This window comes from Oryctolagus cuniculus, chromosome 2 (assembly GCF_051225735.1).
Source record: "Oryctolagus cuniculus isolate XC-2025 breed Fujian yellow rabbit chromosome 2, ASM5122573v1, whole genome shotgun sequence".
Classification (NCBI taxonomy): Eukaryota; Metazoa; Chordata; class Mammalia; order Lagomorpha; family Leporidae; genus Oryctolagus; species Oryctolagus cuniculus.
This window is the reverse complement of record NC_142868.1, coordinates 152,067,289-152,090,602: the sequence shown is the minus strand read 5'-3', so window position 1 is coordinate 152,090,602 and position 23,314 is coordinate 152,067,289. Positions and strand designations below refer to the sequence as shown.

General features: G+C 42.7%; 2 protein-coding genes across 3 annotated transcripts in view; one reads left to right on the top strand and one right to left on the bottom strand.

Annotated features, from left to right (window-relative positions):
- PNPT1 (polyribonucleotide nucleotidyltransferase 1) overlaps positions 1–14,862 on the bottom strand; it is a 51,197-nt gene extending 36,335 nt beyond the window's left edge. The window contains exons 1-6 of the mRNA XM_002709704.6: positions 14,686–14,862; positions 8,964–9,024; positions 4,790–4,864; positions 3,372–3,477; positions 2,931–2,980; positions 25–88 (exon numbers count right to left, since the gene is read on the bottom strand). Of these exons, the coding sequence (XP_002709750.1) occupies positions 25–88; positions 2,931–2,980; positions 3,372–3,477; positions 4,790–4,864; positions 8,964–9,024; positions 14,686–14,846 (517 nt within the window). The 5' untranslated portion in view covers positions 14,847–14,862. The remainder of the gene's footprint in view (positions 1–24; positions 89–2,930; positions 2,981–3,371; positions 3,478–4,789; positions 4,865–8,963; positions 9,025–14,685) is intronic.
- LOC149128100 (uncharacterized) overlaps positions 1–23,314 on the top strand; it is a 401,020-nt gene that overhangs the window by 49,201 nt on the left and 328,505 nt on the right. The gene's annotated exons all lie outside the window — the stretch shown is intronic.

The following is a 23,314-nucleotide window of genomic DNA, read 5'->3' as shown; positions in this document are numbered from 1 at the left end:
TTTAATCTTTATTTTTTTACTTACCACCATTAATTGCAAGGACATCAGGTTCATTAATACCATCTACTGCTAACAGATTACAAAGAACCTGGATAAGAGGAAAATACGCAAAGCACTTAAAAAAAGTCTGCTTGATTTGGGAGGATTATCATTAGGTTAACTTGGCCTAAAATACTTGTATAGGAGCAGTATAAAGTTAAAAGCATGTGCTTTATAGCTAAATACCTTAATTTTGGTTATCAATAAACTAAATCCTTGACATTGGATAAATAAATTAAAACTTGAAAGTTTCCTTATTGTTAGAAAAGAAAAATGACATCTTCCTAAAGGTTTCCTTTTAGAATTACAGAAATACTATGTGTACAGTACTTAGCAAAATACTGGGGATGCTGTAAATAGGAAATGTTAGCTAAATATTTCTTTTTTTTTTTTTTTTTTGACAGGCAGAGTGGACAGTGAGAGAGAGAGACAGAGAGGAAGGTCTTCCTTTGCCGTTGGTTCACCCTCCAATGGCCGCCGCGGCCGGCGCCCCGCGCTGATCCGATGGCAGGAGCCAGGAGCCAGGTGCTTTTCCTGGTCTCCCATGGGGTGCAGGGCCCAAGCACCTGGGCCATCCTCCACTGCACTCCCTGGCCACAGCAGAGAGCTGGCAAGGAAGAGGGGCAACCGGGACAGAATCCGGCGCCCCGACCGGGACTAGAACCCGGTGTGCCGGCGCCGCTAGGCGGAGGATTAGCCTAGTGAGCCACGGCGCCGGCCCTAAATATTTCTACTATACAAAACTGTTGCCTTCTGTTTATGACCACAGGTAAACAAACCAAAGAATTACTATATATTGTAATAATATGCCTAATGTTATGTACTTAAGAAAGTAACTTCCTTGAAGTGGGGACATCCTTGCAAAGGTATATCTGTAAGGTATATTTATTTATTTCAAATAAATAAGTTACTTAATTAGGTAAACTTAAAGTGTATGGGTTATTACAGTAAAATAAAATATTCAGAAAGCAAAATAATAAATAATATAAAAATAAATAAATAATAAAATAATATTCAGAGGATCTTGTAATAAAGACAGGTTATAAAAATTAGTGTTGTGATTTTTATCTTGGTATGTTAGTAATATGACCTATGATCTAATATACCAATATTCCCAGCCTGATCTGGACCCTACCCATTTCAATCACAATGATCTTTTTTTTTTTAATGATTTTTATTTATTTATTTGAAAGTCGGAGTTACAGAGAGAATGAAGGAGAAGTACAGGCAGAAGAGAGAGAGAGAGAGGTCTTCTATCTGCTGATTTACTCCCTAATTGGCTGCAATGGCCAGAGCTACGCTGATCCGAATCCAGGAGCCAGGAGCTTCTTCTGGGTTTGCCATGTGGGTGCAGGGACCCAAGGACTTGAGCCATCTTCTACTGCCTTCCCAGGCCATAGCAGAGAGCTGGATCGGAAGTGGAGCAGCCAGGATTCAAACTGGCGCCCATATGGGATACCTGCACTACAGACCACGGCTTTATCCACTACACCACAGCGAGGGCCCCACACTGACCTTTCAAACTCACCAGTTTCTTCCCTGCCTCAGGGATTTCTCACTTCTAATTTCATCCGTCTGGACAATTTTTCTGATAATCCTGGTTAGCTAACTACTACTTATAATTCAGGTGTCACTGCAAATAGACATCACCAGATGTTAGTTTTTATGTTTTTTTTTTTTTTTTTTTTGACAGGCAGAGTGTACAGTGAGAGAGAGAGACAGAAAGGTCTTCCCTTTCCATGGGTTCACCCTCCAATGGCTGCCCCAGCCTGCGCACCGTGCTGATCCGAAGCCAGGAGCCAGGTACTTCGCCTGGTCTCCCATGCGGGTGCAGGGCCCAAGCACTTGGGCCATCCTCCACTGCACTCCCGGGCCACAGCAGAGAGCTGGACTGGAAGAGGAGCAACCGGGATAGAATCCGGCGCCCCGACCGGGACTAGAACCCAGTGTGCCGGTGCTACAGGCAGAGGATTACACTACTGAGCTGCAGCACTGGCCCAGATGTTAGTTTTTAAAAGTATTATCTGGCTGGCGCTGCAGCTCACTAGGCTAATCCTCCACCTAGCGGCACCGGCACACCAGGTTCTAGTCCCGGTCAGGGCGCCGGATTCTGTCCCGGTTGCTGCTCTTCCAGGCCAGCTCTCTGCTGTGGCCCGGGGAAGGCAGTGGAGGATGGCCCAAGTGCTTGGGCCCTGCACCTGCATGGGAGACCAGGAGAAGCACCTGGCTCCTGGCTTCGGATCAGCATGATGCGCCAGCTGCAGCGCGCCAGCCATGGCGGCCACTGGAGGGTGAACCAATGGCAAAAGGAAGACCTTTCTCTCTGTCTGTCTCTCTCACTGTCCACTCTGCCTGTCAAAAAAAAAAAAAAAAAAAAAAAAAGTATTATCTTTTTTGGGGCTGGCGCTGTAGCTTATTGGGTAAAGCTGCCACCTGCAGTGTCCATATCCCTTAAGGGCGCCAGCTTAAGTCCTGGCTACTCCACTTCTGATCCAGCTCTCTGCCGTGGCCTGGGAAAACAGTAGAAGATGGCCCAGGTCCTTGGGCCCCTGCATCTGTGTGAGAGACCCAGAGGAGACTCCTTGCTGCTGGCTTTAGATTAGCGCAGCTCTGGCCATTGCGGTCATTTGGGGAGTGAACCAGCGGATGGAAGAGTTCACTCGCTCTCTCTCTCTGCCTCTCCTTCTCTCTCTGTGTAACTCTGACTTTCAAATAAATAAGTAAATCTTTACAAAAAAAAAAGTATTATCTTTTTTTAAAAAATTAAATATGCAACAGCATCCTTAAAATTTTTATTTTACAATTTTTATGATTTTTAGAGCAGGAAGCATTATAGAGATCTATTAAGTAATTTTTGACTAATCTGGAAACCAATCTAAAGCAGAACTTACCTGTGTATCATAAAAGTAACCAGCTGGAAAGAGAGGTCTAATTGAACGATCTGCAAAAAACAAAATCCCAAAAGACATTAAATAATACTGACAAAGTTGTTTCAGGGTTTGAAACTTTTAAACACAGATAACAATTCAATATGTCTAAATCTCTTGGACTGATTTACTAAATGGGACAAGAATAAATGTCAGTGTTTTCAGTAATACAAATGTAGTTTAAAAGGATGGGGAAAATGGAATTATACACGTTTAGTGAAAATGCAGACATAGTTAAGAGACAAAAATATCTTCTCTTATGGAGCCCACATGTGAGTGAGAGAACAGATAGCACATAATCTCAGGTGGTGTTAATGTAATGAAGGAAAATTCACATACAAGCACAAGAAGAAATGCTGATATCGGTACATCAGAGACAATTAATACTTCTACCTTAATATTTACCTATTATTCTACTTGTTAGAATTTCTTTATCAGAAGAACCAATTTCTCTTCTAAGATAGTTTGTGGGAATTCTACCTGCTGCAGCAGCCTTCTGTCTGTAATCAACCTAAAATAGTAATGAAAAAATTAAGTTCATATGATTCCTTTTACTAGTAACAAACTATAATCTAAGAACTACTAAATAAATTCTAGTCCTTGGGCTGGCGCTGTGGCGCAGTGGGTTAACACCTTGGCCTGAATTGCCGGCATCCTATATGGGTGCTGGTTCGAGACCCGGCTGCTCTACTTCCGATCCAGCTCTCTGCTATGGCCTGGGAAAGCAGTGGAGAATGACCCAAGTCCTTCGGCCCCTGCCCCCAAGTAGCAGACCCGGAAGAAGCTCCTGGCTCCTGGTTTTGGATCGATACAGCTCTTGCCATTGTGGCCAATTGGGTAGTGAACCATCGGATGGAAGGCCTCTCTCTCTGCGTAACTCTTTCAAGTAAATAAATCTTAAAAAAAAAAAATAAATAAATGCTAGTTCTCCTGAGGTTGCTCACAGCACATTCTAGACTAAGAATACAGAATATTTTATTCGCTTTTAGCTTTTTGTATCTCTTGGAGAAAGGAAAGTTGATAAAAATGTTTCAGCAACTTGATTTAAAAAAAGAAAGATTATTATTTATTTATTGGAAAGCCAGAGTTACAAAGAAGAAGGGAGAGACAGAAAGATCTTCCATCCACTGGTTCACTTCCCAGATGACCACAATCGCTAGGGTGGGTCAGCCCAAAACCAGGAGCCAGGAACCAGGAGTTTCATCTAGGTCTCCCATGTGGGTGGCAGGGAACCAAACACTTGGGTCATCTTCCACTGCTTCTCCCAGGTCATTAGCAGAGAGCTGGATCAGAAGTGGAGCAGCTAGGACAGGCATTGCAGGCAGCAGCTTTACCTGCTATGCTATAAAGCCAGCTTCTCAGCAACTTAATTTTTAAAAAGATTCACTAAGCAGTCAGATGGCTACCTAGACTCAGTACTTCCCACAGTATCTCATTCTGGTCAAGATAAACATTCCCTTTTTTGAATCAACTGTTACGTTAAAGTGTATTCCCCTTTGCATCACAGAAAGAAACCATAAAATCCTAATTAACTCTACTAAACATACACTTGTAGATGCATACTAAAGGGAAATCTATGAGGGTAATAAATTCATTACTTATTCAACATCAAAGTGTTCATGCACTGCTACTGCTCTTGTCAACTTATATAACTAGACATTCTAAAGTATGCTTAGTACTACCATGGAAATTGGTTATGGAGTAATCAGTTTATATTCTGCTAATTACACAGTATCAAACAACTAAGGAACTCACTAGACACTGTACAAAATATTACTATTCTATGTTTATGCTATATTACAGCTCAATCAGCATATACTTACCACCAAAGGCATGAACTGCGAAGGTGAAGGTTTTGTTTTGCTGACTGCTGTCACCATCACTGCAGTGTCACCTGACTTAAACATAAAGAATAATACCAGTAAATTCCTTTGAAAAAAAAAGAACATTTAACTAGCCACTGAATGAATTCTCAAACTCAAGGAAAGAAATGTTATTCCATATTATAGTGAAAACAGTTACAAATAGCCTAATCTTGATTCCTTCTACATAATCATGATAAGTATTAGAATAGTAAGTAAGCTTTTCAAAAGCTATAAAACTGGAAACGGTATTGTGGTGCAGCAAGTGAATCTACTCCTTGGGACCCCCCACTTCCCCTTTGGGAGTGCCTGGTTCCAGTTCCAGCTACTCTGGCTTCCAATCCAGCTTCCTGCTACTGCAGTTGAAAGGCAACAGATGATGACTCAAGTACTGCCATCCATATGGGAGACCAGAAAGGAGTTCCTGGCTCCTGCCCTGCCTAGCCCTGGCTAGCAAGGATTTAGGGAGTGAACCAATGGATGGAAGTGCTCTCTCTCTCTCTCATTCTTAGTATGGTATAGCTTAGTCACATCCCATAAAGCAAATCATATTTTCTTTTTTTTGTATTTTTTTTCACTTTTATTTAATAAATATAAATTTCCAAAGTACAGCTTATGGATTACAATGGCTTTTCCCCCCCATAGCTTCCCTCCCACCCACAACCCTCCCATATCCTGTTCCCTCTCCCATTCCATTCACATCGATTCATTTTCTTTTTTTTTCTTTTTCTTTTTATTTATTTTGACAGGTAGAGTGGACAGTGAGAGAGAGAGACGGAAAGAAAGGTCTTCCTTTTTCCGTTGGTTCACCCCCCAATGGCCACACGGCCGGTGCGCTGCAGCCAGCACACTGCAGTGATCCAAAGCCAGGAGCCAGGTGCTTCTCCTGGTCTCCCATGCGGGTGCAGGGCCCAAGGACTTGGGCCATCCTCCACTGCACTCCTGGGCCACAGCAGAGAGCTGAACAGGAAGAGGAGCAACCAGGACAAAATCTGGCGCCCTGATGGAATAGAATCCGGTGTGCCGGCGCCGCAAGATTCATTTTCAATTCTCTTTATATTCAGAAGATCAATTTAGTATATATTAAGTAAAGATTTCAACAGTTTGCACCCAAACAGAAACATAAAGTGTAAAATACTATTTGAGTACTAGTTATAGCATTAATTCACATTGAACAACATATTAAGGACAGAGATCCTACATGAGAAGTGCACAGTGACTCCTGTTGTTGATTTAACAAATTGACACTCTTGTTTATGGCGTCAATAATCTCCCTAGGCTCTTGTCATGAGTTGCCAAGGCTATGGAAGCCTTTTGAGTTTGCCGACTCCGATCTTATTTAGACAAGGTCATAGTCAAAGTGGAAGTTCTCTCCTCCCTTCAGAGAAAAGTACCTCCTTCTTTGATGACCTGTTCTTTCCATTGGGATCTTACTCGCAGAGATCTTTCACTTAGTTTTTTTTTTTTTTTTTTTTTTTTTTGGCCAGAGTATCTTGGCTTTCCATGCCTAAAATGCTCTCATGGGCTCTTTAGCCAGATCCGACTGCCTTAAAGGCTGATTCTGAGGCAGAATTTGTTTAGGACATCTGCCCTTCTATGAGTCTGCTGTGTATCCCACTTTCCATGTTTTTTATTCTATCAGTTAGTATTAGCAGACACTAGTCTTATTTATGTGATCCCTTTGACTCTTAGACCTATCATTATGATCAATTGTGAACAGAAATTGATCACTTGGACTAATGAGATGGCATTGGTACATGCCACCTTGATGGGATTGAATTGGAATCCCCTGGCATATTTCCTAACTCTACCATTTTGGGAAAGTCAGCTTGAGTATGTCCCAAATGGTACATCTCCTCCCTCTCTTATTCTCACTCTTATATCTAACAGGGATCACTTTTCAATTAAATTTAAACACCTAAGAATAATTGTGTATTAATTACAGAGTTCAACCAATAGTATTAAGTGGAACAACAACAACAAAAAAACACTAAAAGGGATAAAGTATTAAATTGTACATCAACAGTCAGGACAAGGGCTGATCAAGTCACTGCTTCTCATAGTGTCCATTTCACTTCATCAGGTTTCCTTTTTGGTGCTCGGTTAGTTGTCACCAATCAGGGCAAACATATGATATGGCTTATTTCACTCAGCATGATGTATTCCAGACCCCTCCATTTTGTTGCAAATGACCGGATTTCATTGTTTTTTACTGCTGTATAGTATTCTATAGAGTACATGTCCCATAATTTCTATATCCAGTCTACTGTTGATGGGCATTTGGGTTGGTTCCAGGTCTTAGCTATTGTGAATTGAGCTGCAATAAACATTACGATGCAGACAGCTTTTTTGTTTGCCAATTTAATTTCCTTTGGGTAAATTCCAAGGAGTGGGATGGCTGGGTTGTATGGTAGGGTTATATTCAGGATTCTGAGGAATCTCCAGACTGACTTCCATAGTGGCTTTACCAGTTTGCATTCCCACCAACAGTGGGTTACTGTCCCTTTTTCCCCACATCCTCGCCAGCATCTGTTGTTGGTAGATTTCTGTATGTGAGCCATTCTAACGGGGATGAGGTAAAACCTCATTGTGGTTTTGATTTGCATTTCCCTGATGGCTAGTGATCTTGATCATTTTTTCATGTGTACGTTGGCCATTTGGATTTCCTCTTTTGAAAAATGTCTATTGAGGTCCTTGGCCCATCTCTTGAGTGGGCTGTTTGTTTTGTTGTTGTGGAGTTTCTTGATCTCTTTACAGATTCGGGTTATTAACCCTTTATCTGTTGCATAGTTTGCAAATATTTTTTCCCATTCTGTCGGTTGCCTCTTCACTTTCCTGACTGTTTCTTTTGTAGTACAGAAACGTCTCAATTTGTTGCAATCCCAAATGTTAATTTTGGCTTTGACTGCCTGTGCTTCTGGGGTGTTTTCCAAGAAGTCTTTGCCAGTATCTATGTCTTGCAGGGTTTCTCCAATGTTCTCTAATAATTTGATGGTGTTGGGTCGTAGATTTAGGTCTTTAATCCATGTTGAGTGGATTTTTGTGTAAGGTGTAAGGTAGGGGTCTTGCTTCATGCTTCTGCACATGGAAATTGTTTTCCCAGCACCATTTATTGAATAGACTGTCCTTATTTTCTACTTAATCTGGTTAAATTTAGGCTACATATTATGAAAAACTTTCCTAGTATTAGTACAGAAAATATGAAAATCACTTTCTCTAGAAATGCACAACAGAATTTTTTTTAACAGAATAAAACAGAACCCCAAGTGTGGAAGGCATCTTAAATGTCACTAATAACACATAGCCCTTTAACTCTAGTTGTCTGGAATGGTTCTAATATAAGAAATGATCTTCGAATCTGAATTGGGGCAGGTGCTGTGGTGTAGTGGGTTAAGCCATAGCCTACAGCACCAGCATCCCATATGGGCAATGATGGTTCAAGTCCCAGCTGCTCCACTTCTGATCCAGCTCCTTACTAATGCACGTGGGAGAGCAGTGGATGATGACCCAAGTGCTTGGGCCCCTGCACCCACATGGGAGACCCAGAGGAAGCTCCTGGCTCAGCCCCAGCTGTTGTGGCCATCTAGGGTGTGAACTAGTGGATGGAAGATCTCTGTCTTTCCCTCTCTCTCTCGATCTGTAACTCTTCATTTCAAATAAATAAAATAAATTTTTTTAAGATTTTATTTATTTGAAAGTCAGAGTTACACAGAAGAGGAGAGGCAGAGAGGGAGAGAGAGAGTCTTCCATCCTATTGTTCACTTCCCAATTGGCCACAACGGCTAGAGCTGTGCCGATCCGAAGCCAGGAGCCAGGAGCTTCTTCTGGGTCCCCCACTCAGATGCAGGGGCCCAAGGACTTGGGCCATCTTGTACTGCTTTCCCAGGCCATAGCAGAGAGCTAGATCGGACGTGGAGCAGCCGGGTCTTGATTTGGCGCCCATATGGGATGCTGGAGCTTCAGATGAGGGCATTAACCCACTGTGCCACAGTGCCGGCCCCTAAAATAAATCTTAAAAAAAAATCTGAATTAATTTCCAGTACCACAATTCTAAGTTACATGATGTTGTAAAGATACTCAGTGCCAGTTTCCATAAACAATTTTAAGATGAAATTTTAAAACCTGGACTTTTTACCTGTACTACAGCAGAGCCATCTGCGAATCTGGCCAGTTTTCCGGAGGATATTTCTAATTTTCTGTTAAGAAAAATATAATACACAATAACTTAGATTGTTAGTATAATTCCCAGCTTAGTATAAAATAATCTAAGATTCTGAGAAGAAATAGAGGCTGTTAAGCCTTACAGGCTCTCCTCCATGAACAAAAAGTATAAAAGGGATAGAATTCATAATCCTTATCAAAGTACAAGGGGAATTTAAGAGCTACCTGAAGAAGAGTATTAAAAACCAATGTACAAGGTTAATTAGAATGAGACAGTATTTGGAGGATGCAGAAATGAACTGCCTTCCTAAACGTTGATTCCCCACTTGCTACCACTGTTCTGTCTCGTGTCTTCCCACCTTGTTGATCACAGGAACCTTTATCAGACAGAATGGATCATTTCTTCAGTTTAAATCTTTTAGGCCAGTGCCGCAGCTCACTAGGCTAATCTTCCGCCTGCGGTGCCAGTACTCCGGGTTCTAGTCCCACTTGGGGTGCCGGTTCTGTCCTGGTTGCTCCTCTTCCAGTTCAGCTCTCTGCTATGGCCTGGGAAAATAGTGGCGGATGCCCAAGTGCTTGGGCCCTGCACCTGCATGGGAGACCAGGAGGAAGCACCTGGCTCCTGGCTTCGGATCAGTGCAGCACCGGCTGTAGCGGCCACTTTGGGGGGGTGAACCAATGGAAGGAAGACCTTTCTCTCTCTCTCTCACTGTCTAACTCTGCCTGTCAAAAAAAAAGAAAAATCTTTTAAAATGTCCCCCATTGCTTTCATGACAAAATATAAACTGTTAAATATTGCCCACAAAGATCTTCATGCTTGACAATGGTATCAAAACAATTTAATGGGGGTGGGGTGGGGGTGGGGAGAACAGTCTCTTCAACCAATGACAGTGGGACAACTGACTATCCATATACACAAAAAAATGAAGATGGATTCCCTCCTTGTACAATAATAATGGATGCTAGGCCTAAATGTTACCACTAAAATTATAAATTTCTTAGAAAATAAAATGAGTAAATCTTCATAGACCTGAATTAGACAAAACCTTAGCTGTGACATCAAAAGCACAAACCGGGGACTGGCATTGTAGTGTAGTGTGTCAAATGCTCCTTGTGACAGTGGCATTCCATATAGGCTCCAGCTTGTGTCCCGGCTGCTCCCAGCTCCCTGTCAATGTGCCTGGGAAAACAGTGAAGGCCCAACTGCTTGGGCCCTGCATCCACATGGAAGACCTGGGTTTTGGCCTGGCCCAACCTCAGCTGTTGCAGCCATTTGGGGAGTAAACCAGTGAATGGAAGATCTCTCTCTCTCTCTCTCTCTCTCTGTAACTCTGTCTTTCAAATAAATACACAAATCTTTAAAACAAAAAATAAAACAAAAACACCAATAGTAACATATTGGTGAGGATGAGTATAAACTGGGACCATTATACCCTGCTTGTGGTAATATAAAATGGTGAACCGCTTTTGGGAGATAATCTGGCAGGTTCATAAATGGTAATACAGAGTTACTTTGTGATCCAGTAATTCTTCTATGTATATACTCAAGAGAAATGAAAACATACATCCATGCAAAAGTTTGTACAGGAACATTCATAGCAGTATTCCTAATAGTCCTCAAATGGGAGCAACCTAAATGTCTATCCACTGAGGAATGGATAAAAACAATGTGGCATAATCCACATAAGGGAAAATTATTCTGCCTTAAAAAGAAATGAAGTGGAGCTGACACTGTGGTGTAGTGGGTAAAGCTGCCATCTGTGGTGCTGGCATCCCATACAGGCACCGATTTGAGTCCTGGCTGCTCCACTTCTGATCCAGCTCCCTTCTGGTGTGCCTGGGAAAGCAGCAAAAGATGGCCCAAGTCCTTGTGCCCCTGCACCCATGTGGGAATACAGATGGCCCAGCTCTGGCTGTTGTGGCCATTTGGGGAGTAAACCAGTGGATGGAAGACCTCTCTTTGGCTCTGCCTTTCTGTAACTCTGCCTTTCAAATAAGTAAATGTTTAAAAAGAAAAAGAAAAGAAACAAAGTATTAATACATGAAAAAAACAAGAATAAACCTGAACAAATTATGCTATGCAAAAGAAGGCAGTCTCAAACAACCATGTATCATGTTTCCATTTATATGAAATGCTCAGAACGGGCAAATCCAGAGACAGAAGGTAGTTTAATAGTAGCCTGGGACTGCAAATTGGGGAGAACTGGTAAGGGATTGCTAATGGCCTCAAGGTTTCTTTATGAGCTGATAATTATGTTTTGAAAAAATTGTGGTAACAGTTGCAAAATTCTGTGAATATTGGATACTAAAAACCACCTAATTGTACACTTTAAATGAGTGAACTATATGGTATATAAATTGCATAATTAAGCCATTTTGTATACGTGAATTAAGTAGCACCCTCAGTGTTATTCCTGTTTCTGCAGAGAATGCAAATAGAAGTTATTAAGGTCTTGAAACAGACCAGCAAAACATCTTACTAATGAATCCAACACTCATCAAATGATGAGAGGTCAAACCAAGTCAGTGACCACTGGGGCTACTGAGAAAAGTGCTCTGTCACAGAGCTCGACTTCAGAATACACAGGCACACACAGACATAGATCCAATGCAGAGCAGCAACCTAATTATTCTTTTTTTTCCCTTAGAACTGTACTTACTTATTTGAAAGGCAGTTTCAGAAAAAGAGAGGGAAAGAGGGAGGGAATCTTCCATTCACTGGTTTACTACCCAAATGGCTCCAACAGTCAGGACTATACCAAGCTGAAGCTAGGAGTGTAGAACTCCATCTGGGTCTCCCACATGGGTGCAGGGCCTAAGGATTTGGGCCATCTTCTGCTGCTTTCTCAGGTGCATTCACAGGGAGGTAGACCAGAAGTAGAGAAGCCAGGACTCAGATTTGTGCCACACTGGATTCCAGCGTCACAGATGGCAGCTTAAACAGCTGCACCATAACACTGGCCCCTGAGATTAATTATTCTGTCCTTCATGTGCTAAAAGGATTAACCTACTGTGCCATGGCACCAACCCCGTTACTTTAATATTTCATTACTGATTTCACCTCTCACCAAATTTTCCAATATTACACAATATATAATGCAGGGTGAGATTGGACCTGAATGGCCATGGAAACATATGGAACATTTTTGGAATTTTTAAAATGCTGAGTCATGTGAGCGAACATTCAAAAAAAGTAAGTAATAAAAAGGAACATGAGAAGAGCAAGGAGATTCTACTGTTTGGAATAAGTGTAGGAGGTTGTAGCTGAGGAAGACAGAGGGAAAGAGCAACCATTTGCTGCAGGAAGTAGAACTGCAGGTAAAGAGATGTTTGAAGTACATTTTATAGAAGCATCTGCAGAATGAAGTGGCATGTAACCACCTTCCTCTAACTTACCCCAAGAAATATTCATCAATATAAAACAAGGAAGAAGAAAAAGAGGAAGGAAGGAAGGAAGGAAGGAAGGAAAGAAAACAATCCTTCATGACTTGCCTGTGCAATAAAACTCTTTATTTTACCTTTGCTCTGTCCAAAGTGAATTATCTGTAGCTACTAAAATGCAGTCTTAACTTTCTGCAGTTGAATTTGCTACTTTCTACTTGCTATCTGCATCACTGTTAATGCCTTTTCATCCTTCAAGATTTACTTCCAATGGCAAGCTTTAGGACAGAATAAACATTTCTCTGTTACCTTAGTGCCCCATACATGTCTCTCTCACAGTGAATTTCTCAGTACTAATTATGTGTAAATGCCACTCCCTTATCAGACCCTGGATTTCTAGTGTTTTATATATAGTAGATGCTCAACAAAAGCTTGCTGAAATAAACATCAAAGGTTACTGCCAGCATTAAATACAGTATCTGAAAAGCACCCACTACAATAGTATAATCTCCCCAGTGTACTGGAAATATATATAACAAATATAAAGTGTCTGCTACATAGTGGCCCCTTAATAAATGTTGCAAATGATAAGCTTAAGCCAGATAATAAAGAATGGATTCATTTAATGAGTATGGTATTAATATATCCAGTTGTTTCAATACATGGCAAAAGCTTAAAGTAGTAGCTACAAAAGAGCTCCAGGTTGATAAATAAACGAAAACATCAAAGTAGATTATTTATGGAAAACATGGAAGGCAGGACCTGCATCTTGTTCTGAATGCTCACTACATACCTCAAAGTATATGTCTGTTGAATGAAATGTTCTTGGGGCATTGCTTCAGAGAAGAATGTGCAGACCTTGAAGAACAGAAAAGAGAACCTCTCTCCAAAGAACTTAGAACTAAGGAATGTTAGTGATAGAGACTAAGACATCACCTAGTCTAGTGGTCAGCAAATGACAACTCACAGCCTGTTTCTGTACAGCTCCTCAACTAAGAATGTTTCTTACATTTAAAATGGTTTGCAAACACGCAAACACAAGCAGCATGTGACAGAAACAGTAGGTAGTCCACAAGCTTAAACTATTTACTATTTGGCCCGTTACAGAAAAGTTTGCAGAGCCCTTGATCAAATTCAAATGCCTCATTTTGCACATGTGGTGAAATAATGTGTTCTAGGTGTTAGTCAGTGTAGGTAGGAAGGCCTGGATTCAAAGCCAGATTTTTATTCTATTCAAATAGGGTCAAAAAAATGTTAAAGTACATATAGGGGCCTGTGCTGTGGCGAAGCAGGTAAAGCCACCGCCTGAAGTGCTGGCATCCCACATGAGTGCCAGTTCAAGTCCCAGCTGCTCCACTTCCGATTCAGCTCTCTGCTATGGCCTGGGAAAGCAGTGGAAGATGGCCCAAGTGCTTGGGCCCCTGAACCTGCACCTGCATGGGAGATCCGGAAGAAGCTCCTGGCTCCTGGCTATGGATTGGTGCAGCTCTGGCTGTAGCAGTTATCTGGGGAGCGAACCAGCAGATGAAAGACCTCTCTCTCTCTCTGCCTCTCTGTAACTCTTTCAAATAAATAAATAAATCTTAAAAAAAAAAACAAGGAAAGTATATAAAGTATGCATTAACAGTTTCACTTATTAAAAAATGAATAAAGATGTTTTAGAAAAATGACTTTTAACATAAATTCTGGCAAACATACCCCTGGGACAAAGTATGGGCTTTGTAAACAAGAAACACAGCCCCAAATCCAGTTAGTCCCACAGTATTAACACTAACTTTTGACTCTGAAAAAGTTAATTAACCTTTTTAGGGACTCTGATGTCCTATCTATAAAACAGAAATGCCAGCATCCTTGCTGCAGGTTTTAAAAGATTGTATGTATCAGACAGCTGGCGCTCAATTAACTGACCTTTCTCTTCCTCTTCCCTTCCTATCCAGGGCCACATACGCTGTACTTTTAGGCGACCAGTAGGGTTGGACAACGTGCGTTTAGATTTGTCAACCCATTCCGAAGTGAAATGTTTTCTACTTGAGAGCCCAGGGGTCCCCGAAAAGAAACAGAATAAAAATCAGGGACAGAACGGAAGCCCCAAGGAGAAGAACCGGGAGGTTGGAAAAGCAAAGAACACCAGACAGCACAGCAAGGGTTAAGGTCGCAGGATAGAAACTTAAGGCCTGGAAAGGGAAATTGGGAATTGTTTGAGGTAGACAGAGGTTAAAGAGACCCGCGCTGCAGGATTGCTACCGCAGGTGAGCGTACACCCGTTGGCCGAACAGGAAGCTCTGTGAAGACAGGGATGGTAAACAGTTCCTTACCTGTTGCCCAAATCCACTGCCACAGCTCGGGACCCCGCGCTTCCCCACAGCGCGCGCACCTGCAAGTGTGTGAGTGCCCGATCCCGCCCCGGCAGACGGAGGGGCACAGCGCCCAGGGGCCTGAGCCGGAGGCACGAGCAGCAGCGCCTGCAGGCCGCCATGACTCCGGCCCGCGACAAGCCCGGGCTGTGTCCTCATTGGTTCACCCCGCAGGCCGCGGGGCGGGGCCTGATGCAGTTTCGTTTCCGCGGTACCTGGGAACGCCGGGTAAGGGAACACCTCGGTCGCTTTCTACGAGAACTAAACAGGGTCAAACCGATCAGAACGCGATTGCGTTGTAGCCTAGCTTTCCTCTTTGTGCTTATCTGCCAGGGAAAGGCATTTAGGTAAAGAATGCTTTGTTAGAGGTGCTGTTTTCGTTTTAGATAAAATCCTAGGATAATGCAACTCTTTAAAAGTACGAGCTGGGGCTCGCGTTGTGGAGTACCGGGTTGAGCCACAGCCTGCAGTGTGGCATCCCGTAAGGAAGCAGCTCCACTTTCAATCCCGCCCCCTGCTGAGGTGCCTGGGAAACCAGCGGAAGTTGGCCCAAGTGCTTGGGCCCTTGCACCCACTTGGGAGACCTGGAGAAAGCTCCTGGCTCCTGGCTTCAGCCTGGTCCAGACCTGGCCACTGTGGCCATTTGCAGAATGAACCAGCAGGTGAAAGATACCTCGCTGTCTCTCCCTCTCTCCCTGTAGCTTTGTCTTTCAAATAAATAAGATGAATATATTTTTTAAAAAGGTGTAGTAAATATAATAGAAGTAATTGGACGACAAATTATGAGTATTTAGCTCTATGAACCAAGAATTAGCAGAATTATTGTGGTTGTTTATGGAAAGGGCTCTACCTCTCCTCTCCTCTGTCCTGGTTTTTATAAGTCTCACATAGCAAATATATTACTGCAAATGTTTATGTTACTGGTTTCTAGTAAATTAATTTCATTTCTTATCGACCCATAGAATAAGTTTAGATAATTTTTATATCTTCTTTTCTGATCATCTTCAGTAATGTTGATTAGCAACTCATTTCTGCTTCTTTTGGTTAAACATGATTTTATTTTCAAAAATATTTATTTTTTGAAAGAGAGAGTTGCAGAGAGAGGGAGAGACACACAGAGAGAGCAAGAGGTCATTCATCCACTGGTTCACTCCCCAGATGGCTGCAATGGCCAGGAATGAGCTGGGCTGAAAACAGGAGCCAGGAGCTTCATCTGGGTCTCCCATATGGGTGGCAAGAGTCCAAACACTTGGGCCGTCTTCTGCTGCTTTTCCCAGGCCGTTAGCAGGGAGCTGGATAAGAAGTGGAGCAGCAGGGACTTGAACCAGCATCCATATGGGATGCCAGCATCAAGGCCGTGGCTTTACCTTCTTTGCCACAATGCTAGCCCAAACATTAAGACTCTCTAACTCAAATCTTAGATACAAAATTCCAGTTACTATTTAAAATAGATATTTTATAAAGTTTTTTTAAAGTTTAATTTTATTTTGTTTTAGATTTGTTTATTTGAAAGGCAGAGTCACAGAGAGAGAGGGAGAGACAGAGAGAAAGTTCTTCCATCCACTGGTTCAATGCCCAAAGGCCACAACAGCCAGAACTGGGCACATCCAAAGCCAGAAGACAGGAGCTTCTTCTGGGTTTCCCTTGTGCATGGCAGGGGCCCAAGGACTTGGGCTATACTCTGCTGCTTTCCCAGGTGCCTCCATATGAGATGCCGACATCGCAGGCAGTGGCTTCACGCCCTATGCCACAAAACTGGCCCTGAAATTTGAATTTGATGAATTTCTAGGGGGTGGATAAACTTCTCCCACTTCTAGTAGTCCAGTCTGTTAGAAATGCTTTATGTTGGGTTAGCCAGTGTGGGCAGCTGATAAAGCCTCAGCTTGGAACATCTGTATCCCATATTGGAGTGCCAGGTTCAAGTTGCAGCTACTCCACTTCCAGTCCAACTTCCTGGAATTTTATTATTCTGAAACGCAGCAGATCCCAGCTCAAGTGACTCTGTACCTGCCACACGCACATGGGAGACCAGATGGAATTCCTGGTTCCAGGCTCCTGACTTTGGCCTGGCCTGCTCTTTGCTGTTGTGGACATTTGGGGAATGCTAGCAGATGGAAGATCTCTCTATATCTATCTTTCTATCTCTATCTCTATCTCTATCTCTATATCTCTCTCTTTCTGCCAATTTCTTAACAATTATTTATTGTTCTTTGAATGTACCAGTGATCATTTCTGTCTTATAATATACATTTCTCTTTTAAGTTCTTAACCCCCTTTCTTCAAAGAAAACCAAACAACCATAAAACCCAACATACACTCAGATATAGTCTTTAGAGTTAAAAACAGTCAAATGATCTGGTGGCAAAGCCACTTCTCTGCACCTTGCTTTCATGAGCTGTGTGCTATGGATGAAAGCTGACTGATTCAAGAAATTCTGAAGGAAAGAAAGTTGTTCAGTATTTTCAAGACAGGAGACCAGAGGAGAAATTAGGGCAAGGCTGGATCAAGACGGATTCTACCACTTGGAAAATACTAATAATGTGCCAGATACTGGGATAAACATCTTAAGTTCTCTGTCACTTTTTTATTTTTTATTTTTTGACAGGCAGAGTGGACAGTGAGAGAGAGAGAGACAGAGAGAAAGGTCTTCCTTTGCCGTTGGTTCACCCTCCAATGGCTGCTGCGGCCGGCGCACCGCGCTGATCCGATGGCAGAAGCCAGGAGCCAGGTGCTTTTCCTGGTCTCCCATGGGGTGCAGGGCCCAAGCACCTGGGCCATCCTCCACTGCCTTCCCCGGGCCACAGCAGAGAGCTGGCCTGGAAGAGGGGCAACCGGGACAGAATCCGGCGCCCCGACTGGGACTAGAACCCGGTGTGCCGGCGCCGCTAGGCGGAGGATTAGCCTAGTGAGCCGCGGCGCCGGCCTAGTTCTCTGTCACTTTTAATCCTTACAAAAGCTCAGTGAGATTCATATTATTCATTTTTATTCATTTTTATAGATGGGGAAATTGAGGGATTTCCATGCCTAAAGAAGATATTACCATTTACTCTGTTTATGGGTACAGTCAGTCATCCCTTCAAGTTAATTTCAGGACCTTACCCCAAGGATACAAAATCGGTGAATGCCTAAATCCCTTATATGAAATGGCATATAATTTGCAAATAATCCATATACATTCTCTTGTATCCTTTAAATCATCTATAGTTTACTCTTTTTTTTTTTTTTTTTTTTTTTTTTTTTTTTTTTTTTTTTTTTTTTTTTTACAGGCAGAGTGGACAGTGAGAGAGAGAGACAGAGAGAGAAAGGTCTTCCTTTTGCCGTTGGTTCACCCTCCAATGGCCGCCGCTGCAGCCGGCGCACCGTGCTGATCCTGGCAGGAGCCAGGAGCCAGGTGCTTTTCCTGGTCTCCCATGGGGTGCAGGGCCCAAGCACCTGGGCCATCCTCCACTGCACTCCCTGGCCATAGCAGAGAGCTGGCCTGGAAGAGGGGCAACCGGGACAGAATCCGGCGCCCCAACCGGGACTAGAACCCGGTGTGCCGGCGCCGCAAGGTGGAGGATTAGCCTATTGAGCCACGGCGCCGGCTTTTTTTTTTTTTTGACAGGCAGAGTGGACAGTGAGAGAGAGAGACAGAGAGAAAGGTCTTCTTTGCCGTTGGTTCACCCTCCAATGGCCGCCGCGGCTGGCGCGCTGTGGCCGGCGCACGGTGCTGATCCGATGGCAGGAGCCAGGTACTTCTCCTGGTCTCCCATGGGGTGCAGGGCCCAAGCACTTGGGCCATCCTCCACTGCACTCCCGGGCCACAGCAGAGAGCTGGACTGGAAGAGGGGCAACCGGGACAGAATCTGGCGCCCCGACCGGGACTAGAACCTGGTGTGCCGGTGCCGCAAGGCGGAGGATTAGCCCATTGAGCCGTGGCGCCGGCCATCTGTAGTTTACTTATAATACCTAATATAATATAAATACTGTGCAAATAGTTAGGTTTTGAAAGATTTATGTATTTATTTAAAAGGCAAAGAGAGACAGAGATAGAGTGGGAGAGAGGGGGAATGAGTTTTCCATTCTCAAATGATTCACTCCTCAAATGACTGCAACTGCTGGTGCTGGACTAGGTTAAATTTTTCAGGTCTCCCATGTTACTGGCAGGAACTCAAGTACCCAATCCATCATCCATTGCTTATCCACTACTTCCTAGACACATTTGCAGGGACCTGGACCAGAAGTGAAGCAGCTGGGCCTGGAACTGGCACTCAGTTATGAAATGTTAGTATTCCAATGGTGACGTAACTCACTGTGCCATGCCCCATAAATAGTTGTTATACTGTATTACTTACGGAATAATGACAAGAAAAAAGTCTGTATGTGTTCAGTATAAGATCCAAGTTTTTTGAATATTTTTGAAAAGCAATTGATTGAATCCACTGATGCAAAACTTGTAGGGTATTTAATGCTACATTACTTTTTGCCTTTCCTCTACCTTGATTTTATTTTGAGTTGCTACAATGTTTTCAAAACCAACCCACTGAAGCCTTTCATAAAGACAAATCTATGAGGCTGGTGTTATGGCATAACTGGTTAAGCTGCTGCCTGCAAGGCTGGCATCCCATTTGGGCAGCAGTTTGAGTCCCAGCTGATCCACTTCTGATCCAGCGCCCTGCTAATGTTCTGGGAAAGCAGAGTCCCTGCACCTATGTGGGAGAACTGGATGAAGCTCCTGGCTCCTGTCTTCAGCCTGGCCTGGCCTGGCTGTTGCATCCATTGGGAAGTGAACCAGTGGATGGAAGATCCCTATCTCACTCTAACTCTGCCTTTCAAATAAATAAAATAAATCTTAAAAAAAAAAAAAAGACCAATCTGTAAGAATTGACTTGAATTCCACTTGACTTAGGATTTATAGGATAAGAATATTAGGGCCAGGCATTTGGCCCAGTGGTTAAGACCCTGCTTGAGTTGCCAGCATCCCATGTTAGAGTGTCTGGGTTTGAGTCCCAGCTCTGCTACTTCCTATTCCGGCTGTTTGCTTATGTATACCCCAGGAGGCAGCAGGTGATGACTCAAGTACTTGGATCCCTGCTACCCACATAGGAGACACAGATGGAGTTCCTGGCTCCTGGCTTTGGCCTAGCCCAGTCCCAGCTGTAGGAGTGAATTAGCAAATGGTGTATCTCTGTCTTTCTCTGCATCTTTCTGTGTCCATCTGTCTGTCTCTGTCTGTGTCTTAGCCTTTCAAATTAATAAAAATATACCTTGAGTCTCACAGGGTTTTTTATAAGGATTAAATGTGACAGAGGGCATAAGATGTTTATCGCAGCATGTGACACATTATCAGCTCTTGGTAGAGTCAGCTTTGACTCAGTCTTTCCTTAATTTCCCCTCTCTTCAAAATACCAACAACTTTGTTTCCTTCAGAACTCCTTGAATCAGTCAGTTTTCATCCAGGTGGAAATACTGGAATGCTCATAGTAAGCCCGCCTCTGCCTCTTTGCACCAATCCAAAATAATTGAAATCATAGTATTTGGTCATAAACTCAAAAGCAAATATGGGCATTGAAATCTTGTGATAGTGCTTTGTTATGAAAGAGTCATACAAAAAATGCAGAATATGTTTATATTAAGCATTTTTAGATGAGAATAGGAACAAAAATATAAAGTTATATTCTTGTGGATATAAGTACTGAAGCTGTGGTCTTTGAGGTTCAATTGAGATGTCACATTCTAGAAATGCCATGCATAGTTTAACAACCAAAATGAAAAAACATAGGAAATTCTTTACCTGTGATTGTTGATGGACATTAAAATAATCCAATTTAAATCCTCTAGCAATACTTCTCAGATTTCCTATTCCCTTTTCTTCAAATGCCAGTGAATCTGTATCACAATAATTAATATAACTAAATGCTCTTAGTAGTTTCATTTAAGTAAAACATCATTGCACAAAATTGTGTAATTTTGTTTGTAGTTTAGTTAGACAGTCTATACATTTACTTAAATTTTATGACTGTTTAAAAGCTACAAGAGAAATGACTTTATATCTTGTTCTGTATTTTTAGATATTTAAGTAACAAACATTATGATTCAAATTATCAGCAGATATTGAAGAAACCATGAGAATTTTTTTCTCTTTAAAGAAAGTAGCCTACTTAACTTTAAGAAATACTTCTGTATATCACCGCCAGAGGGTTCTTTCTAAATCACAAATATAATTGACTCTGTCCTGATTAAATTTCCTCAGTAGCGGGCCGGCGCCGTGGCTCAATAGGCTAATCCTCCACCTTGCGGCGCCGGCACACCGGGTTCTAGTCCCGGTCGGGGCGCCGGATTCTGTCCCGGTTGCCCCTCTTCCAGGCCAGCTCTCTGCTATGGCCAGGGAGTGCAGTGGAGGATGGCCCAGGTGCTTGGGCCCTGCACCCCATGGGAGACCAGGAAAAGCACCTGGATCCTGGCTCCTGCCATCAGATCAGCGCGGTGCGCCGGCTGCAGCGGCGGCCATTGGAGGGTGAACCAACGGCAAAGGAAGACCTTTCTCTCTCTGTCTCTCTCTCACTGTCCACTCTGCCTGTCAAAAAAAAAAAAAAAAATTTCCTCAGTAGCTTTGCAAGCTTTTAATCTTCAGGACAAAATCTAAACTACTTTATGTGGCATCTCCTTTCCTAGTTAGCTACATCAATTTCTTGCTGTAGTGTCCCCTCTCTTTCTTCCCCTCATTTCATACTCTAAGTACACTGTGATTGCCGTATTCCCTTGCAACATATCATTTTTCTCCTGCCTCAGTGCTTTTGCGTGTATGATTCTCTATGCTTGGCACACACTCCCTACATCTGTCAATCTGGCAAATTCAGTCTTCATTACAATCCTGTATGACTTCTGCGTGTAGATTTATTGGTACAATCTGAATCTATCATTCCACTTTATTAATGTATTTATATAGCCATTAATTCATCCATGAAAGTAAATATGAGGGTAGATATTGCTTAGTGGTTAAGTGTGCTCACTCTGGCATCAGAGTGAAAGGGTTTTAATCTTATTTCTTCCACCTTCTAAACATGTGACTAGGCTAAGTTGCTTACCCTTCCTATACTTCAGTCTCTTCATTTGTAAAATGAGAATGATAATGCCTATTTCTTAGGATTGTTATGCAGATTTAAATGCAATCTTATTTGTATGAAAATAACTATATTCCCTAGTACATGGAAAACTTAATATGTTGTTGTAATATTTCCTGAATATCTACTGTATTAGTCAAAGTTCTCCAAAGAAGCAAAACCAAAAGTAGATAGATAGATAGATAGATAGACAGACAGACAGATGAAAGAGGACAAATGAGGGCAATTGGCTCATGCAATTATATGCACTGAGAGGGGCCGGCACTGTGGCACAGTGATTTAATGCCCTGGCGTGAAGCGCTGGCATCCCATGTGGGATCCAGTTTGAGTTCTGGCTGCTCCTCTTCCAATCCCCCTCTCTGCTATGGCCTGTGAAAGCAGTAGAAGATGGCCAAGTCCTGGGGCCCCTGCACCCACATGGGAGACCTGGAGGAAGTGCCTGGCTCCTGGCTTCAGATTGGCACAGCTCTGGCTGTTGCAGCCAATTGGGGAGTGAACCATCAGATGCAAGACCTCTCTCTCTCTCTCTCTCTCTGCCTCTCCTCTCTCTGTGTAACTCTGACTTTCAAATAAATAAATAAAATATTTTAAAAATTATATACACTGAGAAATCCCTCAATAGGCTGTCTGCAAGCTGGAGCCCCTTGGATGCTAGTAGTATGGCTCAGTTCAAGGCCCAACGTCCTGCAACCAAGGACAGCAGGGTGTGACTCTGCCTTTCCCACACTGATTGCTATCTTCCTTCCCCAGGGCTGCACCTTGAGGGATGCTTTCTCAGGACTCTTGCCCTTACCTCTCATTTTGTGAATGCACAGTAAAATTCCTCTGCATCTTTCTGTGACCATCTATGTCTGCTGCTACTAGGGCTTCAGTATTTTCTGGGCTGCTGTCTTGGTTTGCTTAGGTCAGAATATCATAGTTGAGGGGCTTAAACAATAGAAATGTACATTGCATATATCTGAAGGCTAGAAGTTCAACATCAAGGAGCCAGGCAATTCACTTCCTGGAAAGAGCTGTCTTCTTGGCTTGCAGCACTCTGTTTTCTTTTTCTTTCTTGCTTGCTTTCTTGTTTCCTTGCTTCTTTCCTTCCTTCCTTTCTTTTTTTATAAGATTTATTTATTTATTTATTTGCATGTCAGAGTTACACAGAGAGAGAAGGAGAGGAAGAGGGAGGGAGGGAAAGAGGGAAAGAGAGGGGGAGAGGGAGAGAGGGGGAGAGCGAGCGATTGAGCTCCCTGGTCTCTTCTTATAAGGGTGTTATCCCAGCTTAAGGACCCTATCTTCATGACCTCATCTGAACCTAATTGCCCCCAAATGTTCATCTCTAGAAACCATCACATAGAGGGTTAGATTTCAAAATACATACATTTTTTGGGGGAATATAATTCAGTCCTTAGCAATACCCACAGTTTTTAGCATTTAACATACTTATTTGAGTTCTTCTTAATGATGTTTGAAGGTAACTGCACCAGGTAATCAGCATCTGA